General features: G+C 38.2%; 1 protein-coding gene across 1 annotated transcript; it reads right to left on the minus strand.

Moving 5' to 3' along the window:
- Positions 1-187: 187 nt before the first annotated feature.
- Positions 188-20,370, minus strand: PCGF6 (polycomb group ring finger 6). Its single transcript, XM_012574572.5, has 10 exons — positions 19,999-20,370; positions 18,955-19,054; positions 17,564-17,660; positions 17,017-17,072; positions 16,047-16,106; positions 15,339-15,447; positions 13,325-13,352; positions 12,658-12,756; positions 7,571-7,657; positions 188-2,399 (listed from the first exon to the last, which is right to left on the minus strand). Exons 1-10 carry the CDS (start codon positions 20,353-20,355, stop codon positions 2,349-2,351), a joined length of 1,044 nt encoding a protein of 347 aa, XP_012430026.5. The 5' UTR covers positions 20,356-20,370; the 3' UTR covers positions 188-2,348.
- Positions 20,371-20,391: the final 21 nt, after the last annotated feature.

A 20,391-nucleotide genomic window follows, 5' to 3' on the forward strand; every position in this document is an offset into this window, starting at 1 on the left:
AGTCCAGCTGACAATACCACACTTAGCTCCAGTGGAGACTATGGTATTGAATTTCCCTTCACCATTCAGCCTCTTAATTGAAATTTGTCATTCTAAGAACCCCAGAGCACATTCAGCAGTTTTACTATCATGTACTACAATTCTGTGGCTGACATAGGATACATGGCATAGAAACACAAGGGCTCAATTTTAAATTGGCTAAAATAAAGTTTATTTTACTGTTACAATATATAATCTTTTATCAACACAACTCACAAGGTCTTTACAAAATAATCTCATCTTCTGCTGCATTTTAAACACTACTTTTATACAAACTTCAAAGGTAAAATAGGAATTTGTAGCTAAAAAGGCTTTTTGTTGCATTTTTTAGAAGCATCATGAGAGTTACTTCAAACAAAACTTTTTTTTCTTATGGTGTCACCTTCACAGACAAAACAATGTTTACTGTAAAGACCTCAGGGAGGATTCATGAAAGCTTTCTTTAGACAAAGGATGCCAGTCCTCTTAGACTGACAGTGAAGAAATACATTTGAGCCCTTGCAGCCAGGAGGGCCAATGGAATCTGGGGGTGCATTGGGAAGAGTGTGGCCAGCAGGCCAAGGGAAGTGATCCCACCCCTCTGCTCAGCCCTGGTGAGGCCACATCTGGAGTGCTGTGCCCATTTCTGGGATCCTCAGTACAGGAAGGACAAGGAGCTCCTGGAGGGGGGGTCCAGCAGAGGCCACAAAGGGTTGCTCTGCTCCTTAGGGACACTCAAATGTCCCCTCCATGCCTGACTGGCTGTAAAGGGCTTCCAGGTCTGGATGGAGCTTGGGGCTGCTGCTCAGGTGTCCCCAACTCCAGAATTCTGGTACAGCTCAATCAAACCCTCACCCCTGGACATAGCTCAGCTGCTGCTGCTGCCTCACCAGCTGACTGAAAGAAAGACTGAAAGAAGGAAGAAATTTTTACGTTGAGGGTGGCAGAGCACTGAACAGGCTGCCCAAGGAGGGTGTGGAATCTCCCTCTGGAGACATTCCTGTGTCTCCTGCTCTGGGTGACCCAGCCTTTGCAGGGAGGTTGGACTGGGTGATCACCAGAGGCCCGTCCAACCCTAACCACTCTGTAGCTTAAGTGCCCTGAAGTGCCCTACAAAGGAATCTCCTCCCATTCCCTGCACTGACTGTAGGGAAGGGAAGGAGCCTGGTGCCTAATGGAAGCTTTCATGAGTCCCCACACTGATGACCCAGTATGCAGCACAACCATAACACACAGAGCCCTCTGGTCCTTAATGCTGCACAAGACAACATGGAAATCTTAAACGGAAGAAAATTTGAAGTGTTGCAGTTGTTACAAAACCTATGATTTTAACATGTTAAAATTAAAATCACCTAATGTCCTCTGTGAATCTGGTAGTAACAGGCAGGTACTACATTACTTAACCCTGATCTCCACTACAATGCACTAAAACACATTAGAAAGAGTGGAAAAAGTGACTGTTTTCACAGCTGCTGGAGAGGTATGTGCTAAAGTGAATGGATTTATGCTTCTGACAGACAAGTCAGTTGACGGATTTTACATGATAGCAGATTGACAGTGATTACTTTATATACAGCAAGCAGGTAGAAAGAGGTGCTACTTTTATTTTTTTCATGCATAGTTTAACCAGCTTACAGCCAGCTCATCTCCATTCAGACTAGAGATGCATGATCCACCATTTGGTATAAGCCAAACTACCAGCAAATATATTTCCAGTGCAAACAAAATTGTCTTTCTTCAAGAAAAACAACAAATTTAATGCTACTTCTCAAAAAACAATGCTTATGCTGCATTATTTTCTACCTATTTTGGTCTGCATTTCTGAAGTTTCCTTCCTCTCCCCAAATCACATCCAAAGACAGATGATCACAGTATATTTTTTTTTTTAGGCAAATTACTACCTCTTCCCCAAAACTAATCATACTGCTCATTGAAGATCATCCCTGAGAGCACTATTCTAGCTAGACACTTAGCCAGAGAAATCTCAGAGCTTAGAGGAAAAAAAGGCTGTTCACCCTGTGAAATCTTGTGGTTTTAGAAAGTAAAAAAAAAAATAGCTACTTGGAGCATTTAATTTCCCTGAGCTGAGTGAAATTTGAGGACAGTAATTAGTAACATGAAGCATAGCAACATCTACAGCTGTACTTACGGAAGCTGCAATTTTTTACAGTGGTGAAGTCAGATGTTACATTACAAGCACACAGCAGTTAGTGGTGGTTCCTTTCACTTGCTTCCTGCCACAGGAAATGCGATGGCTTCTTTGGTGAGAAACAGCACTGAAGAAGCTCCATGACTTCAGATTCCTTTGCCTTCTGATATTCCAGACACCTCTAAGTTAGTGGAGACACCACCAGGCCATAGTGCAGTACAAGTAGACCGTCCTAGAGAGAAGAGACAGAAACTGTCTCACAATAGCACTTTTCCTTCTTCCCAGGGCATTTCTGTCACGACTGCTGCATGGCAGGACCCCAGGTACAATCTCACCATTTTATGCTGTGTCCCTTCCATATGGAGAATGCAAGTCTAGAAGTATCAAGGCAAATAACTGTATTCCCCTCTCCTCTTTCAGATGGAAAAGGGAGTTAAAAAAAAAGTAAAATTTGGTACTGCTTTTATAATAAAGTTATAATGGCATTATCATCATACTTGTTTACAGGTCATGCTGATTTCCATATGGTATTGTGGAGCAGGAAAAAATGTAATCCTTTAAGTAGTTCTTGAAAGTGCTGCCAAAACTTGTAGCACAAGAGTTCAGACTACTACTATATAAATTTATTAAATAATAAATGCATTATTATTATTAAAAAAACTCCAAATGACAAACTATTAGTTTATTAATTCATGTTTCTCCTCTTCAAAGACTGCTTGACATAATAAAAAATCCCTTTCATCTGTGAAACAGGACACTTTTGACCCATTAATCTTACTTATGTCACTTAATTCACAGACAGCTGCTGAAAGGCCCAGCACTTAGTCTGCTTCCACCACATACCCACTGGGAATCTGACATTGCATTATATAGACTGACTTTATAAAAAGTTATTTTTTGAAGAGAGAACTACATTAGTACCAACTGACATATTAGAATTTTACTGTATTTTGCTTCAGATGTTTTTATCTGTTAAGACACAGGATGTAAGATAATGTATTAGTACCAACTCACTAAATTTTCTTCATTATCTCACCCTGTTAATAACCAGGAACCCATTGCTAACTCCTGAAAGGATACAGGAGCTTTAACTCACTAGGTGATTAGCACAAACTGGGATAGCAGCATTGCAGAAAAGGTTAAGACGTTACTCAGGAACCTCTCAGCACATGAAAATGTTATACCTTCACAAAGGTATTTATTCCTTGTGCCCACTATTCTTCAAAATAGAAAATAAAACACATTCAAAATTTTATTTCCAGAGAAAATTTGTGGTCAAAACCAGTTTTTCCTCTCTTTTCCAGTTTCTTCAAGGAAATAAATATTTATACAAGAAGAAAATGCTACAATGTATTCTTTGATTAATAATTTTGAAACTGTACATTTGGCAGTAGGACATTTAAAGGAAATAGTCCTGTTAAACCCAAGGCCAAATCTACTGTAATTCCTTCCCTACAAAGAGAACCTGAGAGTTACCCCAGTACTGGCACTTTTTACCCTGTAATGATTAATTTGTGAAGTATTACAAATTTCTATCTATGTTCAGCTGCTTTCTCTAGATACTCTTATTAAATGGAAGTCCAAACAGAGAATGAGCTCTCACTGCCCATTACAAATCTCAAGGCAAACTCAGGCACAAAAGAAAAGCAAATCTCTCCAGTGTCCTTTTACACACATTTGTGACTCTGACCTAAAAAAATGCAAAGGATCCCACCTGTTACACCCAACTATAAAATTTAGAGTGGAACTGGCAGCCCAAACCATCAGAGCATAATCCCCTTTTGATGTTCTAAGAGCAGCAGCAACAAAACGTGCCCCACTTTCCAAATTCAATAACCCCATAGCAAAGAGTAAAACACTTCCATAGGAAATGTGTGCTAGAAGGTCACAGTAATTAAATCAGAGCACAGGTCTTCCTGACTAGCTCAGGGGACCAAAAAATCAGCACAATAGCATTGGGTTACAAAAAGGTGAGAGCTACAAAGAGACCATTATAGTCTGCCAAACCTCTGTGCCAAGGGCCAAGGACATCAAGGAAGCTTCTCCTTTTAGCTTTTCCCATGTGTGAACTCATTATATCCATCAGTGATGCAGAACTCTGAGAGGGCCACGTTTTAGACAAGTGAAAATAACCAGCAGCTTGGATCAGGTTGCATTTGTGCAGCAGAGGGGAGGAAGGTAATACTGGGAAGAAGTTATATTCCCATTTAGTTAATAAGCTTCCTTTCTCAGCTACTTGATAAAATGCATAATTACAGGCAGATCTGGATGCCTGGTAACAAAATTGAGCCTTTAAAAATCTCTGTGTGTTTGATCACTCCTTACAGTAAAGTCCATAAGTTTTACAGTGTTTTAAAACAATTAAACTAGCAAAGTTGTTTCTTATTATATAAATTCTGTCAGTGGGTTTTTTAAGTTTTTGCCCTAAGCAGAGCTAGAAATCGTACTTCCAGATAATTAAGAAGATTTAACCAACCACCCAATTTCAGAAATGCTAAAATATCTTGACATCTACAAGATTAAACAAAATTTATTTGATTCTTTATTAGCTTTCTATCAACTACTCAGAAATGAACATGTTAATTGCTTACATTCAACCACTAAAACTAGTTGCCTATTTACTTCAATTAAAACAATCCAAATAGGTTACTATGGGATCAGCGTCAGGAATATTTATTTTATGATAGATCACATTTGGTCTTCCCACATTTGTTGGAAAGGCAGAAATGTATGCAGAAAAGCTAAAATTCTGCTAGCTTGCACCTCCAGGAAACTTTCATTCACTCAGGCTCTAAGGCATCATTACACAGTGCTAGTCAGTAGGAAAAAAAAATACAAAACCCAAAACCTTCATAAACAAATCTTAAGAACCATTCAATGTAGGTAAGAGCCACTAAGAGCACCACAGTGATTATGGTTCAGAACAATAAATCACACACAACATATGTGATGCTGCAAATGCTACCAAAGAATGCAGGTTAATATATTTGCCAAAGAGAAACTTATCTGCATTTTTATAATCACTTTTCCAAGCAAAAAGAATAACTGCTGACATGAATGAATTTGCAAGTGAAAAATGTAACTCAGAATAGCAGTTATTTTTCTCCTTTTAACAGTGGTTGTACTCATCTAAATAAAAGAGCCCAATGTTTATTCCTTCAAATGTCTTTCTGTTGCAGAAGTAGCTACTGAAGCTGCTTTCTTTGCATGAAGCATCTACAATGAACCTCAGAAACTTGTAAATGACAACAGCAGTATTGAACAGTGTCTCAGCATTCTGGTGAGAACTGTTAGGGACATTCCAAACTCCAGCACTGATTTGGAAAGGCTGGAAAGTTACAAAGGCACAAGATGCCCTTGGAGTTTAATGTAAAATTCATCAAATGTTCCTCTGTACTTGTAGTTTCACTGGCCAGGACAACTGTGCCCCTTACTGAATTTCAGATCCTGGTGAGAAACAAACAACCCTCACCATTTTAGACTTGACCTATTCGTTGGGATTTTTTTTTCCCATGGTTAATTATCTAAAAATGTTTTCCAAGGTGTTTTAATCACAGAAATGCATCCTCTTTTTTTAGAAATATTATAATGTTAGACTAAAGAACATGAAAATGTCACAATTATTTCAATATCAAAAAAGAAGCAACATTCATACTGTAACTATTTGGCATCCTTAGAGATCTTCTAACAATATAAAGAGAAATTAAAGATGAACCTGGTCTTTCAAATTTCCTGTTAAAAGTGACTATAAAAGAACAAGACTTCACAATAAGCCAAGATGTTTCTTTTCTATTTATTTGTCCAATACAGAAGTCTTGAGAGAATTAACTGCTAGCATACTGATTTGGTAATAAATGAGATTTGCAACATCAGTGGAGAATGCATCCCAAGACAACTGCTCTCTTCGTGGAGCTGCTGACTGGTACTTTATCACCAAACATCAATCAGGCAGACCCAGATCTGACAAGAAATGAAACTGTTGCAGTATTCCTTGAAGTGCTCCCCCAAGAGCATTTCTCATACACGAAAAGCTTTTGTGCTAAGCTCAAGTCTAAAACCATACATCTGACTATACCCCTGGACTGAGAAATATATCATCCCCCTGCCACTTACTGAAGCTTCTAGTAGAGGGCACTTCCATCACTTTGTGCTGATTGCTGAACTTACTTACAATGACTCATAGTGTCAGCAACAAGTTGGTTACCAGTACCCACTTCCTCCCAGTTTCTATCCCCTGCTCCCCAAATTGGATTAGACTAAGTTTTCATTTCTTCTTCATGCTATTATAAACCAGCTAAGACATCAGGTGTGGCATTTATTCCCCTCAACTGCAGAAACAGCACAAACCTCACAGATTTTAATGTCTGCCAATATATACATGAGCCAAACACCTCTGCCCTGACTCTGGGACCCCTCCTAGTGACTCAAACCAAGTACAAGTGATGCAAAGTCCAAGAGATCTAAAATTCAGCTTTTTACTTCCTGCCCTCAACACAGAAACCTTCCTATAGCATAAGAGAGCTCAGCAGGAATTTTAAATGTGTTTGTGCATGTGTGTGCACAAAGAAGTGAGGAGAGCTGATTCAGCTACTATTTCAGCCCTTTTGCTATCTGTAATGATTGTTTTCCAAACAAAATACTGATCTAATCCTATTTCTTCCTACTGTACTAAATACTAACTTTTCAGACTTCCAAGTTCAGATTAAGATACAATTTGCCACATATCACAATTTTACATCTCTATCTTATGATGCACTTGGCAGAGTACTTAATTGTTTCTGCAGTACTTCTAAAATGGTGTGATCCTTTAAAGGTGCTTTGAAAAGATTCACAAAGAATTAAAAAAAAATTGCATTCTTATTTGCAAAACCAGCAACACTAAGGTCAGCCAATTATCAACAAGAAATAGCTAGCCATACACTCATGCTGTGACCAGAGCCAATACCATATGCATCAGGCACATTTACTGCATTCATTACCCTCTATCTGTGGTCTGTGTTTTTATAAGCAAGTTTATTCTCCTGACCAAGTCACAAGGATAGCCTTATTTGGGATTTGTCCTCTGATTTCCCACAGAGATGCAATTGCCAGAGAGGAAAACCAAGAAATGTTAATTGAAAGACCTCGTACATTTTATCACTGATAAGATAGCAACTTGTTTTGGGGTGAAAAAACAACCCCAAAACAAAACCCAACACAAACCCCTCATATCCAGAGCATCATGAGACCAAGAAGAACATGGTACACTTGTCAACTCTACTTACAAGATAAAAATGATTTTGCATAAACTGGAGAGATTTTTCTTAGTGACTTCTTCAGACAAGCTGGTGCTACCTGAGGGCTTAATAGAGGTCCTCTGTTTTGAAATAGAAAACCTGGAACAAAGCCCCAGCTGCCATGTACCTGTACTGCACTCTCTCCTATGACCTGACGAATTTCCCTCAGTGTCTGGTAGTGCTCCAGCAGGTGATCACCACATATTATATCCACCTGTGAAAAAACACAAGCATGGTTAAGGCCAACTTGCCTTTGTAGTAGCAAAACAGTATCCAATCCCTTTCAATTTTATTAGCAGAGTTCAATACTAACATGTTAGACACTAAAACCACCTTTACCTCTGTTGTCCAAATGTATTTAGCATTCACAGCACTACTGCACTGCCCTAAAGCCTTCCATGGCCCTGACCTGGGTTCACTGCTGAACAAAGAGGACAGTTTATTGTTCCACTCAGTTTGGTGTGTCCACTGAAACAAGCTATTTAGTAATAGCTGTGATGAATTTAATGGGAATTTAGATCATGTATTAAAATTATCACACAAACATCTGCCATCATTCATTGGTTGCAAAAGAGGGAAACTTGTCTGTGCCACCAAAAAAAAAAGAAAAAAAACAAAGGTGCCATCCTCTTTCTTATCTTGAGGAGAAAACACCTGACTATTTCCACTTAATACTGTGGAAGAAGTGCCTTAATAGAAAAGAGTATCTTGGTGCTTGCCACTGTCAGCAGTTACATCACAGTCCTCTTTCAGCATGCACTCAGTCAGTATTGCTGGGGTGCAGCTGCAGGGCATACTCAGCAGCTCCATGCATTGTCCTCTACTGCAGCTGAACTCTCTCAGTGGTGCCTGCAATTCCACAGGAGGCACTTTCATTTAGTAACTGCCCACAAAAACAGTAATTCTGTGGAAAACACAAACCTTAATCAGGTATTTTGAATTCCTTGCCTTGCTAATTATGAAAAAGGCTTCTCTATAAAGTTACCATGTATTTACAGTGCTTATTGTAAATCCAGTCTCTAACATTCCAAATTAGAGCAGCTAACACAGCACTGTTTTTCTCTCTCAGCTGGAGCTTGCTTACATTTTCCTTATGAGCAATTTTTAGATAAGGAAATGAAAGTGCTCTCATCTGTGAATTGACAAGACCTCAAAATTGAAGATAAGAGCATTGACAAGGAGCAGTCCCACAGCTTTCTGCAAGGGAACTGCCTGAGCTCTGTCCCTGCAGCAGTGGGGGAGCACACTGCAATATCATGACGTATTGTCTCATACAGCCACTTTCCACCACAGGATGTGCTCTGTGCTGCAGCTGTTCCACTCCCCCAGATTTATTTTCTTCTGCAGGGTGACCCACCACCTCTCTCTTGTTCTTCATGGAAAGATTTAGTAAGATTTATGCTGGCAGACCACATTGTTCTGAGACTAGGGAATGCGGGAATTCTACTCCTCAGAGGTTCAAAAAGGACTAATTTACTGTATCACTCGAACTGAATGAGAATGAAGCAGAATACTCTCCTCGTGTTTGATTCTTAATGTGCAGAAGATGTAAACTGCTCAGTTGCACTTCTGCTTTTACCTTCCAGGAGGAAACCAGGAAGTAAAAATCAGTGTGTACATAACAGTAAATACTGATTAGCTATTGATCCATATATATTCATATATTTAACATCATCACCTGATGTATTCAACACAGTACTCAGAAAATGTATTTCTTTTCCTTTTGGAAAACTGTATGCAGTTTTTTCTGCTATCTTCTATGCATTCTTAACCTCTACAGTTATTACTGCAGGAAGACAAACATGACTGCTTTGCTTTCCAGACATATGAGTTTAACGACTTTTGCTTTGTAAGCTTCCTTCTACAATTTTTATAGCATAACACACTGAAAACTCACTCTTGCTCCCAATGAAACATATCACATAAATGCTTTATATATTCTACAGAAATAGAAAATCTAATCTGTTTGACCAACACAGGATGCAAAGAGACAGCTGCAGCTGCTGATAATCTCTCAAAACAGAATTAGAATGCTTGTTTGAAAGTACACTCTTGTACCTGCTGCTCCAGTTTCAAACAGCAGTCATTAAAGAGCCAGTGTCTAATAATAAATTGAGAAGAGTTTCTCACATTTACTGTATTAGAGTTCTCCAAATACCAAATGCTTAATCTCCTAATTCCAGCCCCAAAGCCTGAAATTCTGCCTGCTAATTGTTATGCTAGCACTCATTCTATAAGGACAAGAGAATAAAACATACAATGAAAAAAAAAAAAATCACAGGTCAGTGCAAAAATAAGTTGTGAAATGTGTCTCAGAGGAATCCTTGTGTCATACAGGAATTAATATGTTCCATTACAAAGGAGGCACCAGCACCATCAGTACTAAGAATTTATTAAAATTTCAAATGACTGGTAAAATTGAAGCCAACTAGTACTGATTGCCTGAGACATTAACTGTAGCTTGACATTTGAAAAGAAGCATGAAGGTGATCTGCTGAATACTCAGTCACTTCTGTTAAAATTCTTATTTAAAAAAAGTAGGTTTTCCATTATGCCATTTCTTTTCTTTTAGTGACATGTCTGCTATTAGAGCTATTTCTCTAAAAGCCACCATAACAGACAATTATAAATTCATGCTCACTAAGTAAGACAGATATAAAAATAGAAAAAGTTCATGCAAGGGACACCTCACATAAGACTCATCCTAAGGGAGAATTTGGCCCAGAAAGCAGTAGGCTTCAATTTTCATTTTCTATACCAACTCATACTACCCAGGGAAGGACAAGGAAAACACAAAGTTTTAGAGACTGACATGAGTATTTGAGCTAGTTATTTAAAAAGCTGTCAGAATTTCCCATTTCCTCTGTTTTCTTTTCCAGAGGTCTTGGATGCTTATATTCCAGGGTCCAAGACTGGCATAAAGAAATTGCATCAACAACTACACTGTGTATGAGCACAGAATCCTTTCTCCCAGTCTCCGCCAGACTGCAGTTCACACACTTTTAGGAATGCACATCTGGTAACAGAATATTCCTGTTCCATCAGCCACATTAATGAATTCCAAGCAGCTGAGCTGCAAGTCTTTCAGCAGCTTCTCTCATCCTTACAGAAGAAACAGCAAGAAGAATACTGCTGTTGCAGGAGGAGCTCAAAGGAAATCACACTCTAAAGAAAACTTCTGATGCCAAAGACAAGAATCTACTGGGTTCCAAACACCACAACCTGTATTTAGCTCTTATCAGATGTTACCTACTTAGCTATTACTGGCAATTCCGGTTTCTAAAATATATATTCACTCTCTCCCAACAAATTCCAGCAAGAATATTCAAGAGAGACCTTGTTATTAGAAGTATACATAAAAACATACAGAAAATTAGTCATTGCCCAAAGCACAGAGTTCAAAACAAAGTGCGATAAAGAGGAAACTACAGTCTGCCAGCTCAAGTGGTAGATGAAAATAAATGAAGCCTTAACCTTCATATAAACTAGGGAATTTAAATCCTAGTCCATTTACAAATGCAATTAAAGAAGTCTGAAAGAAATTTGAAGTCTCAGAATAGAAAAAAAGAACAAAGGCAGTAACTACAAAACTGCTTTTTAGACTTCTATATATACTGCCACATACCAGCCAGATGGCTTATTTCACATTTTCATTAACCTAAATCCATTGCACTTGTGCAGGTCAATGAAGAAGGGCAAGTATTAGCTCATATTCCACACGAAAAGAGAAAGTCAGAGACGTCCATGCAGAGCCAGGAGTTCAGGGGTTGGGTGACATACCTTCTACCACTTGGTCACCAAATGAGCTCTAACAGGGAATAACTGAAACATTCTCAAATAGTACTTTTGCAGACTGTCAAACTAAGCTGATATTCAGTAGGAACTGACTGCACTCATGAAACAACCACACCTAGTGTCCTTAAGAGACGTTCCAACAATGAAACCAAAAATGCAACTGATATACTAAGGAAATAAAAGAGGAAACACTCCGTGCCTTCCTTACAGTCAAATCTTTTGAAGTCCCAAGTAAGACACAACTCAACACTGTTGCAATAAGTTTTTTGTAGGTAAATGTAGTAAAAAGTACTGCAAATGTAGTGCATTTTAGCTCAATATATCTGAAACGTAAGTTTCTGAAAGAAACTTCCAAGCTTCCCAAGGAAATCAAATTCTTGGGCTCCAGTCCCAAACTAAACACACCAAACTCAAGACATTTTATATAAAAATTGATTATTTTAGGCAATGAAGAGTTTGAAATAAGGACTAAAGAAGTAATATTAAAAGGAAGAGCTTGTTGTCTGAAGTTAGTATCTATTTCTTTTTTAACATACTTAGGGAAGCTGAGAGGAAATTAACCACTGCAGTCCTCAACACTTCCAAATTTCTAGAGCAAACTAAAAAAGCAGCAAAGAATCTTCTACATTTAAATTATTTGCACATATGGTTTGTAACCTAGTTCTCTAAATTTTTCTGCTTGTGCTAATTCAGAATCAGGTTCTGCCTAATTTTGTTTTACAGTTTATTAGCCATCCTGGGTGGCTGGAGTAAGACGTGACTCATTAGGCTTATTAATCCTCAATGACATATCTGATATCTTTCACTTTCTGCATGTTTGCCAACAAACTATCAGCTTCACTCATGCACTTTCCTAACTGAATGGCTGCTGAAATACACAGAAGAATTGGAAACTGTTTTTGACATGCATCTCCTCTCAAAATGGTTAAGAAATATGAAGCTAAATAATTTTGTACTATATTCTGTTCCTTTGGACTCTTATTTGGAGGAAAGTGTCTGTATTTGCATTCATACACATTTCAACACATCTATCTATAGTATAATTCTTTCTTAGGCCTTGTTTGCCTTCAGTTAAATTTTACTATTATTCAGCTTGCATCTGCCTCTGCCTTTGCATGCTCCCACATTCCCACTTTCCTGTTTAGTTTTACCTTTGAAACAGCAGAATCCCTTGGCTTTGAATTTCTTTGGCTGAAATTTTACAAGGCACTTTAGAAATTCTATCCAGCTAGTGCAGTACTATGAAAATCTGAATAGGTTGCAAATGAATTAGAAGAGTTGCTCCTTGCAGATCACAAAATTGCAGACAATTCATTTTTCAATCCTTACTGTATAACATTACTTCTAGAATCTAATGAACAATGGAAATATCTGTCCAAAGCACAGACAACTTGTGACTGCTGCAGTAATGTGATGTACCTGACAAGCAGGGTCTAGATCCATTTTTCTTCTGAGGAATTTCTCCACATGGCCAATTGTTGCCTCCCCAGAAACACGCACAAACTTCTTTTCCAAAGGCTGCATAGAATAAATAAAGATTTTAAGTGAGAGTTGAGTTAAAGTCAAGGGTTTTGGCACTAATCCCTCCAAACTCAAGCAGCAGCCCAATAACAGGGAAACAGCTTACATTTTTGAACCCTTCTCTGATCTACCTGCAGATTACCTCATAGGGAATGGACTAAATACATTTAAATGTAACAAATGCTGTTTAAACATTTAAAAAATAATATGCAACTGAGTATTTTTAAAATGTTTTAAACAGTCCTATGTTCTGTGCACACCAAAAACCCCACGAAAAACAAGGCAGAAAGAAGGGCAAATATGAGACAGAAAGAGTAGGAGGTGATACTGAAAATAAAAAAAGATATTGTGAAATATGAGGATAAAAAGAATAAAAAAATGCTGGGGAAGTGTGATGTCATACAACAATAGGTTTGAAATACACCGCAATACAAGATTGGTTATTATTACTCTGATGAAAGCTCCAGTTGCACTCAGTATAGGAAAACCAAACTAAATTAAATATACTCAGGTTATAATTATTCCTGAAGTAAACTGTAAGACAAAATTTTAATCACATTTGTACCTTAAAATTCCCTGCGCCTTCATTAGCTCTGAAAAAAAAAAAAGAGTAAATAGTCAACATTATTAAGATTATCAGTTATTAATATCCTCAAGCTCTTTATTATAACAGTGACTTATTGATTTATGAGTCTTGCATATCCAACTTATTTTCCCAACTCAGGCTCCCCTTTTCATTAAATTGCTATACACAAAATAATACCAGATTGAATTTTTCTTTTTCTCCTACCCCTTGTATTTCTGCTCCATTTTTTCTTGTAAATTCAGCTATTTAGGATGCCAAGATTTCTATACATAAAATGTGAATAAAAACCAGTGCAGCCTAAGGCCATTTTAAAACACAACATAACACTAATTTTCATAGCAGTAGGTTGCAATATTGATGCTGCTTAATGATGATCCATACATCATGATCCTTGATATCTAAAGGAAGATATCTTAAGGAACCTTAACAGACAGTATCTAAGAAGTTACTGACAGAACACACCCAACCACTTCAGGGGCTCCCTGGGCAAGATGTTGGCCTTCTAGACTGTTCATATGAACATAGTATTATAGTATATGAAGCATAGATAGCATAGGATTAATGCTAATGCTGTCCAGGAACTCAGGAAAGCAGCATGTGTTTCTCTGGAATGTGAAATACAAAGGTGGAAAATAACCAAATTTCCAGCTGGCTTCAGCACAGGTTCACTGATTTGCACAGCCTGAGCATGTGACCTATCAATGATCACCCATCTCCTTCCTGTAGTGCAATGTGTAAACTTCTCAATTAATTAAGGCACATACACGACATTTCATTATTCTTGCATTGCATTAGCAAGTACGTACATATGACAGAGGAAACAGTGCAGTATTTTCACTGCACTGGAGATGGCAAAAAAATCAAACATTGCTATAAATCAGCTGACATTTGCTATAGCAAGCAAATATAACACATGTGCAGACCACACATTAACATGGCACTTCAAGTTACTATGATTATCTCCACCTCTAGATATGTATCAGGTACCAGACAGAGCTAAGCAAATCTGTCACGAGCTAAGAAACAAACATAAAAAAAGCTTTTCCACTACAGATGTCATTTTCTTTGATATAGTTCCACAGCCACCTGCAACCACATTATAAACTGTAGAGACAAAATGTAGACAGTCAGACTTTCAAGGTAACAATTTATTTTGGCTGGTCCAATCCATTCCAAATTTTCTTTCTCCAAAATGCTTTATCTTGGCAATGAGAGATTAATAATCTCTTGATTTCGACCATATAAATTATCAAAGGTTAAAAAAGTCACTAAAATAAAATACAAAGTAGATGCTGTTAAACCATCATCTTTTTTTTGTTAGAAAAATTTTGTGCTTCCCTTCATATAAATAACAAAACCACAGTGGACAGTTCCATATGGTATAGATGTTATTTGCACAGTATTGCCTGCTTTGCTGCCAATGCTGGACATTTAAAATAAAACTACCAAAAAACCAAATATAACAGACAGATTCAAAAGTCATCTTGTTTCTCAGGCAGATACAAGTTTACTAGGTTTGAGGTCTAAATTGACTTCTGGACGTCAGGCATGAAGAAAATGAAAACTGAAATTAAGGCAGGTACGTGGATTCACAACATTAAACACTTTCTATTATTTGAAAGCCAATGAGAACTTCCTGCGAGCACATCCAGCGTTAACGGTGCTGCCACCTACAGGGATCAGGGACTGGAACGGACAGGGATTTCTCTGCTCGGTTTACTGAGACTCCATGACTTTGTTAAAAATCAAACACATCTACATTTTAAAACTATACTTCCTAGGAAGCTACATATTAAACATTTCATTATCTGCATCATCTACCTGTGCATAGCTGGCTGTCACTAATGCACTGTAAGTTAAAACTGGCTCCCCACTACTATTTGAGATTGAAGAAATGCACATTTAATGAAAACCAAGAGCCAGTTAATGGTTCATCACATGTTAGCAGCACCCTCATGCCAGTCAGTTGCTCTTACATTTGCCCACAACTCACCCAATAAACTCCAGAAGTATGGAAATGTCAAGTTCTGGTGGGATCCGGAACACGGAGCCCAGAACTTTTCGGGGTCTTCCTCTGCTCGGTGGAACTGGCTGTGGGACAGCTAAAATATTCAAGTAGCCAAAATGCAAAGATAACTTGAAATAAAAGCAGCATAAGATACTAACATGCACTGAGCAAAACAGAATAGCTCTCCAGGTAAAAAAGACCATGCAATTCATCCTCTCTTTTTATTACTAAATCAGCTCTTCCTACTTTGTATGCTCTGTATCTGAATCAGAATTTTAATAGCTTTCAGCACAGCACTCTCCAAAGAACTTTGTTTGATAGGAAGACACAAAATAATTACAATAACCCTCCACTGTTCAGCAAACTTCAAAGCTCTCATTTTCACACCTTTGTAAAGTCTATTACTTATTAACAGCCAGAAAATAACATTAATGGACATTTTATATATATTTCCTGGTTGTAAGCAAAATAGGTAGTTTAAAATAATTCAACCATGATCAGGCCAATTCATCTATTGTATTTTTGTAATCTGAGATCTGTGAGAAATTATAATTTCCAGATAATTTAGAATCCCATATTTCCAGTAGTACTTCCATCTTCAGTGGTGAACTAACATTTTGAAGAAAGCCCTTAAGAATAAATTATATGGTAAGTATTTTCTTAACAGTGTTTCTTAAAGTGATTACAGCTCACCTGGTTTGGGCACTTCTAATCCTCTTTCTTTATAGAAGTCATGCATTTGTTTTTTCTCTCCTGAAAAAAAATGCAAAATACAGACGGAAATGTTTCAGATGCTGAAAATATCCATTCTCAGTGACCAACTATTAATGGTTAGAGCACCAAAAACTTTCCAAGTTTCTACAGACTTTCACCATCACTAGTATTTCATGAGGCTGAGATACTTAGGAAACCCAGACTAAAATTTTGTTAGTAAAAACTGGGAAAAAAATCAGAGAAACTGGCCATAAATAATACTAAAATAGATGCAAGAACTAGTATTGTTCTGGCTGTCATGCCTCATGACATGACACAGTATTCTATAAGCTGTTCACAGAGAGCACAGTACTTTTATACTATATTTGTATATACACATATATGTTCATATCACACGTATTTTTTTTTTTTACATATATGCTCATGGTATACAAAGCAATACCATCTATAGTCCATACATATCCACTGGATTGTATATTTCACTCAGCCCATCCAGGGGGATTGTGCAGGATCATTTGCTCTCAAAGTTGAAGATAAATGAGATGAGACAGTAAACACATCTAAATCAGACAAGCAAATACGGCAATGAGGCAAAAATAAAAGTATTTGAGAGAATTGGTCTTGGAATTTTTTTTCTACTGAGCCAAGTGAACATTTTACACAGAATGATATGATATAGTTCTACTAAAGTAAGAGGAACAACTGTGAAATATTATCTGCATATTTATCTGGATGCAGTGACAGATGTGTTTCATGAGATAAGGTACACACCACTACCACAATAGCATTTAGCAGCCAGAAAGATGCCAGTTGTCACAGTTAATTCATTACAACTTATAACCAAACATCACAAAATTGAAGAATCCAGAGTAGTAACAAGGCTTTGAATTACTCTGTTTTCTGTTCTTTTCGATCTCTAGATAGTAATGTAACACAGAAAGGGACTTACTTTCCTCCAGGTTGACAACTAATTTATAGACTATATCTTGCAGCTGTCGGTCCAGTCTATGAAATATGAAACAACAAAAAAGAAGAGTCTTTGGTGCAAGACAAAATGGCTTCAGTAAACTGTAACAAAGATGCCAAACATAACATTGAAATGGGACGTACACGGAGTGACAGCACCACCTTTCACGAACAGCTCAAGAAACTAAATCTCAATTTTTTGAATTAATAAATATACCATACCAAAAAGTCTTCATCTTAAAACGGAAATAAAAGCAAATGGTTAAGTGTTTGAATCACCTATAACACTGAGTAAATGCACAAAAATTTCCAGGGTAGGGGTAACAAACCCTAGAAATTGATACAAACTAGACAAGACAATAATGAGAGTCTTTTTATCTCAATTATTGTAGTGAAACTCATGCTAGTGAAGAACACAATGTGTTTCTTGTAACCATTCCTTTGTTTAAAATAGGAAAGGACTACTAGTCTGTAAAATTAAACATATAAAAGCAAGTAGCAAATCTATAAAAATGGGACAAATTCATTACCTGATATTATAGAGGGGCTGTGTCTGATGCACAACAATATTGCACTTTGGACATCTGTTGCTATAGTAGAAGTGTCTTACGATGCAGCTTTTACAAACTGTAAAGAAAAGAAACCCCATAGCAGTCACATGTCCATTACACAGTGCCATCGGTTCAGGCCGAAGGGGTAAATGCACCCATAAATACTTCCCATAAAAAATTTGTCAGAGACAAAATGAAGTCACTGAACAATGCTAATGCAATGGATGCCTGGTGAATGTTCAGTGTGTGTGTAGAACCTGAGTAGGGATAAAGCAGAGTACTGACTGCTGAAAAGCATCCTACAAACACCTTCAGTAGAAACAAGGTTAGAAATCATAATTCTGCCATTTTCACTGTGTTTTACAAATCCTTTAAAGACTTGGAAGGAATGCTACTAAGTAGAAATACCTAGAATAAATAACCTACTATCAAGTCAGGTCCCCATCTGCCTGAACAGAGGAAACTTTTCTGTACCATTTATCAGGAAAGTTCTAAGACACCACCACAGTTGCATTTGCAACTTTATGCTGTCCTTACTAACAGTTGTGCCTCTTTGTAAATTGCATACTGTGCTGAATACTTTGTATTACAGAACAAACTAGTGGGTGGTGCTCCACAAAGGGGAAAAAAAAAAAGAGAGATAAAGAAAGTTTTCCCTCTATACAGTGTGAATGTTTGGGAGATCTAGTAAACCAGGATTCTTAGATTCAGGTATGAACATGAGTGTGGCTGAAAGAGCTTCACAGAAGGTGTTTTATTAGTTTAGAGAGAAAACAGTTCTTTAGCTCTGGGAAAATTGTTGGCACTAGGATCCAGGGGGAAAAATAACTAGACAAGCACATTGAAATCAGTTATTTATTTCCCACCTGTTTCTATTCATCAGATTATGGACAAACTGTCCCATGGGTGCAGACCAGTGTTTCTGTATCTGAACTGGTACTTCCACAGGAGCTTATGGGGTTTTGTGAATTTACAAGCTCACGTCAATAACAGCTTAGGAAACTATCCAGTCCATTAAAAGCAGAGCCACTCAACTTTCTTTTCTCAGTTATACACTCAAATTCCCAGAGCCTATTTAAATTAAAAAATTAAGAAAATATATGTAGTAGCTCTGCTTCTGTCTTACTTGGGCTTTATCTTGTCCTACTTCTTCTTCCTTCTTAATATGGAAAGCTGACTTCAAGATTGATTAATTAATATTCTAATACTTAAAATACCCACAAATATATCCTGCTTAAGGAGCAGAATAAACACAACACACATTCACTTCAAACAGAGAATTATTTTTCTGAACTCAGAACATTTCAAGAGCTGAATTGGCTTGAATTTGCAACTAAACTCTTAGACAAACAATACTGACAGATACTTACAGGTGTGCAGACATTCTGTAATAGTTGTAGCATCGATAAAGTAACCTTTGCAGATGGAACAGAGGATGTAGGGCGTCAACTCTGCAAGGTTTATCATACGCTGCAAACAAAAATAGGTGAGAGCTTGAATACACAAGCTAAGCCATGAAATTCCTTAACTGCAGCTTCCAAAATACCATAGCCTTAAAACAAGGGAAAAAATGGGATCAGCATGTTAGAGGAATGGGTTTTCCTAACAAATCAGTTGCTTGTCATATAGAGCTCATTTTTTTAAAGACTTTTACCTAGTCTTCTAAATTGAACTTTTTGACAACAGTAATCCAATTTGTTTCATGAATCACACCTAAAAAGAAAACTTTAAACAGTCGTTTTGGGAAGAGTTCTTTTGGATGAACTCTTTTAACAAAATATCACATAGCCAGCAAGCTTGAAGAGGATACGGGTGGCAAACAACATCGTTATTTGAAAATGCTCAGCAATGCTCAGTTGGAGCCCCAAATCAAGATATAGAGAGGGTTTGTATGAGAAGAGAGTCAGCTCTTGTTTGTACACTCGGTTATCGATTATATAAATACACATAGAAGCAAAGGCTGAAATTTTACTCCTTTGAATCCTGGTCATGAAGAACATTTACCAGGAACGCACACAAGTAGTTCCAAAACAGCTTTCCTGGCTGAATACCACTACTTCGCAAAAAAGAACAAATTTCTTCGATAGCGACGATCTGAGATGTGTCTGAAAGCGGTGACACGTTAGATTCTTACATTTCCTGTCGTCTCAAAGCCCGACTAAAGGGCTTTCTTTCCCTCAATAACACCATTCATTTCGCCCACGTGCCACCGTCTACCACCCTCTCAGCCACGCCGAGAGTTTGTAAGGGCTTCACTTAAATGAGATAGATGAAGTGAACTCGTGTAATAGTAAAATAAACACTAAAATAATTTTTTTTAAAATAGCAAAAATAATTAAAAGCCCATTACCACACGCGGGGCACGCCGGGAGCGGGGCCTGGCGTGCCCCGGGGACCCTCCCGGCCCCCTTTACCTCCCGGTCGTCGTCCGAGTCCAGCTCCCCATCATCCGCTCCGAACCGAGCCCTGCTGTCGCCTTCCATCTCCTCCTCCTCCTCCTCCACCTCTTCTTCCTCGTCATCTTCGTCGTCGTCGTCCTCATCGCCGCTGGACTCCGAGCGACCCCGCTCGAACTCGAAGGGATGGGAGCGCGACCCCGAGCAGCTGGGGGCCCCCTCCATGTCCCGGTCCGCATCGGCCGGGCCCGGGCCCAGACCCTGGCCCTGGCCCGCTCCATCCGCGCCCGTCAGCGCCGGGACCCCGGATCCGGTGTCTCCCTCCATGGCCACGGACCGGGGCTGGCACGGGTCAGTCCACGGCCCGGGGCGCATGCGCGGGGCCGCGCGGGACACGCTGGGAAATGTAGT

This window comes from Taeniopygia guttata, chromosome 6, assembly GCF_048771995.1.
Source record: "Taeniopygia guttata chromosome 6, bTaeGut7.mat, whole genome shotgun sequence".
Lineage (NCBI taxonomy): Eukaryota > Metazoa > Chordata > Aves > Passeriformes > Estrildidae > Taeniopygia > Taeniopygia guttata.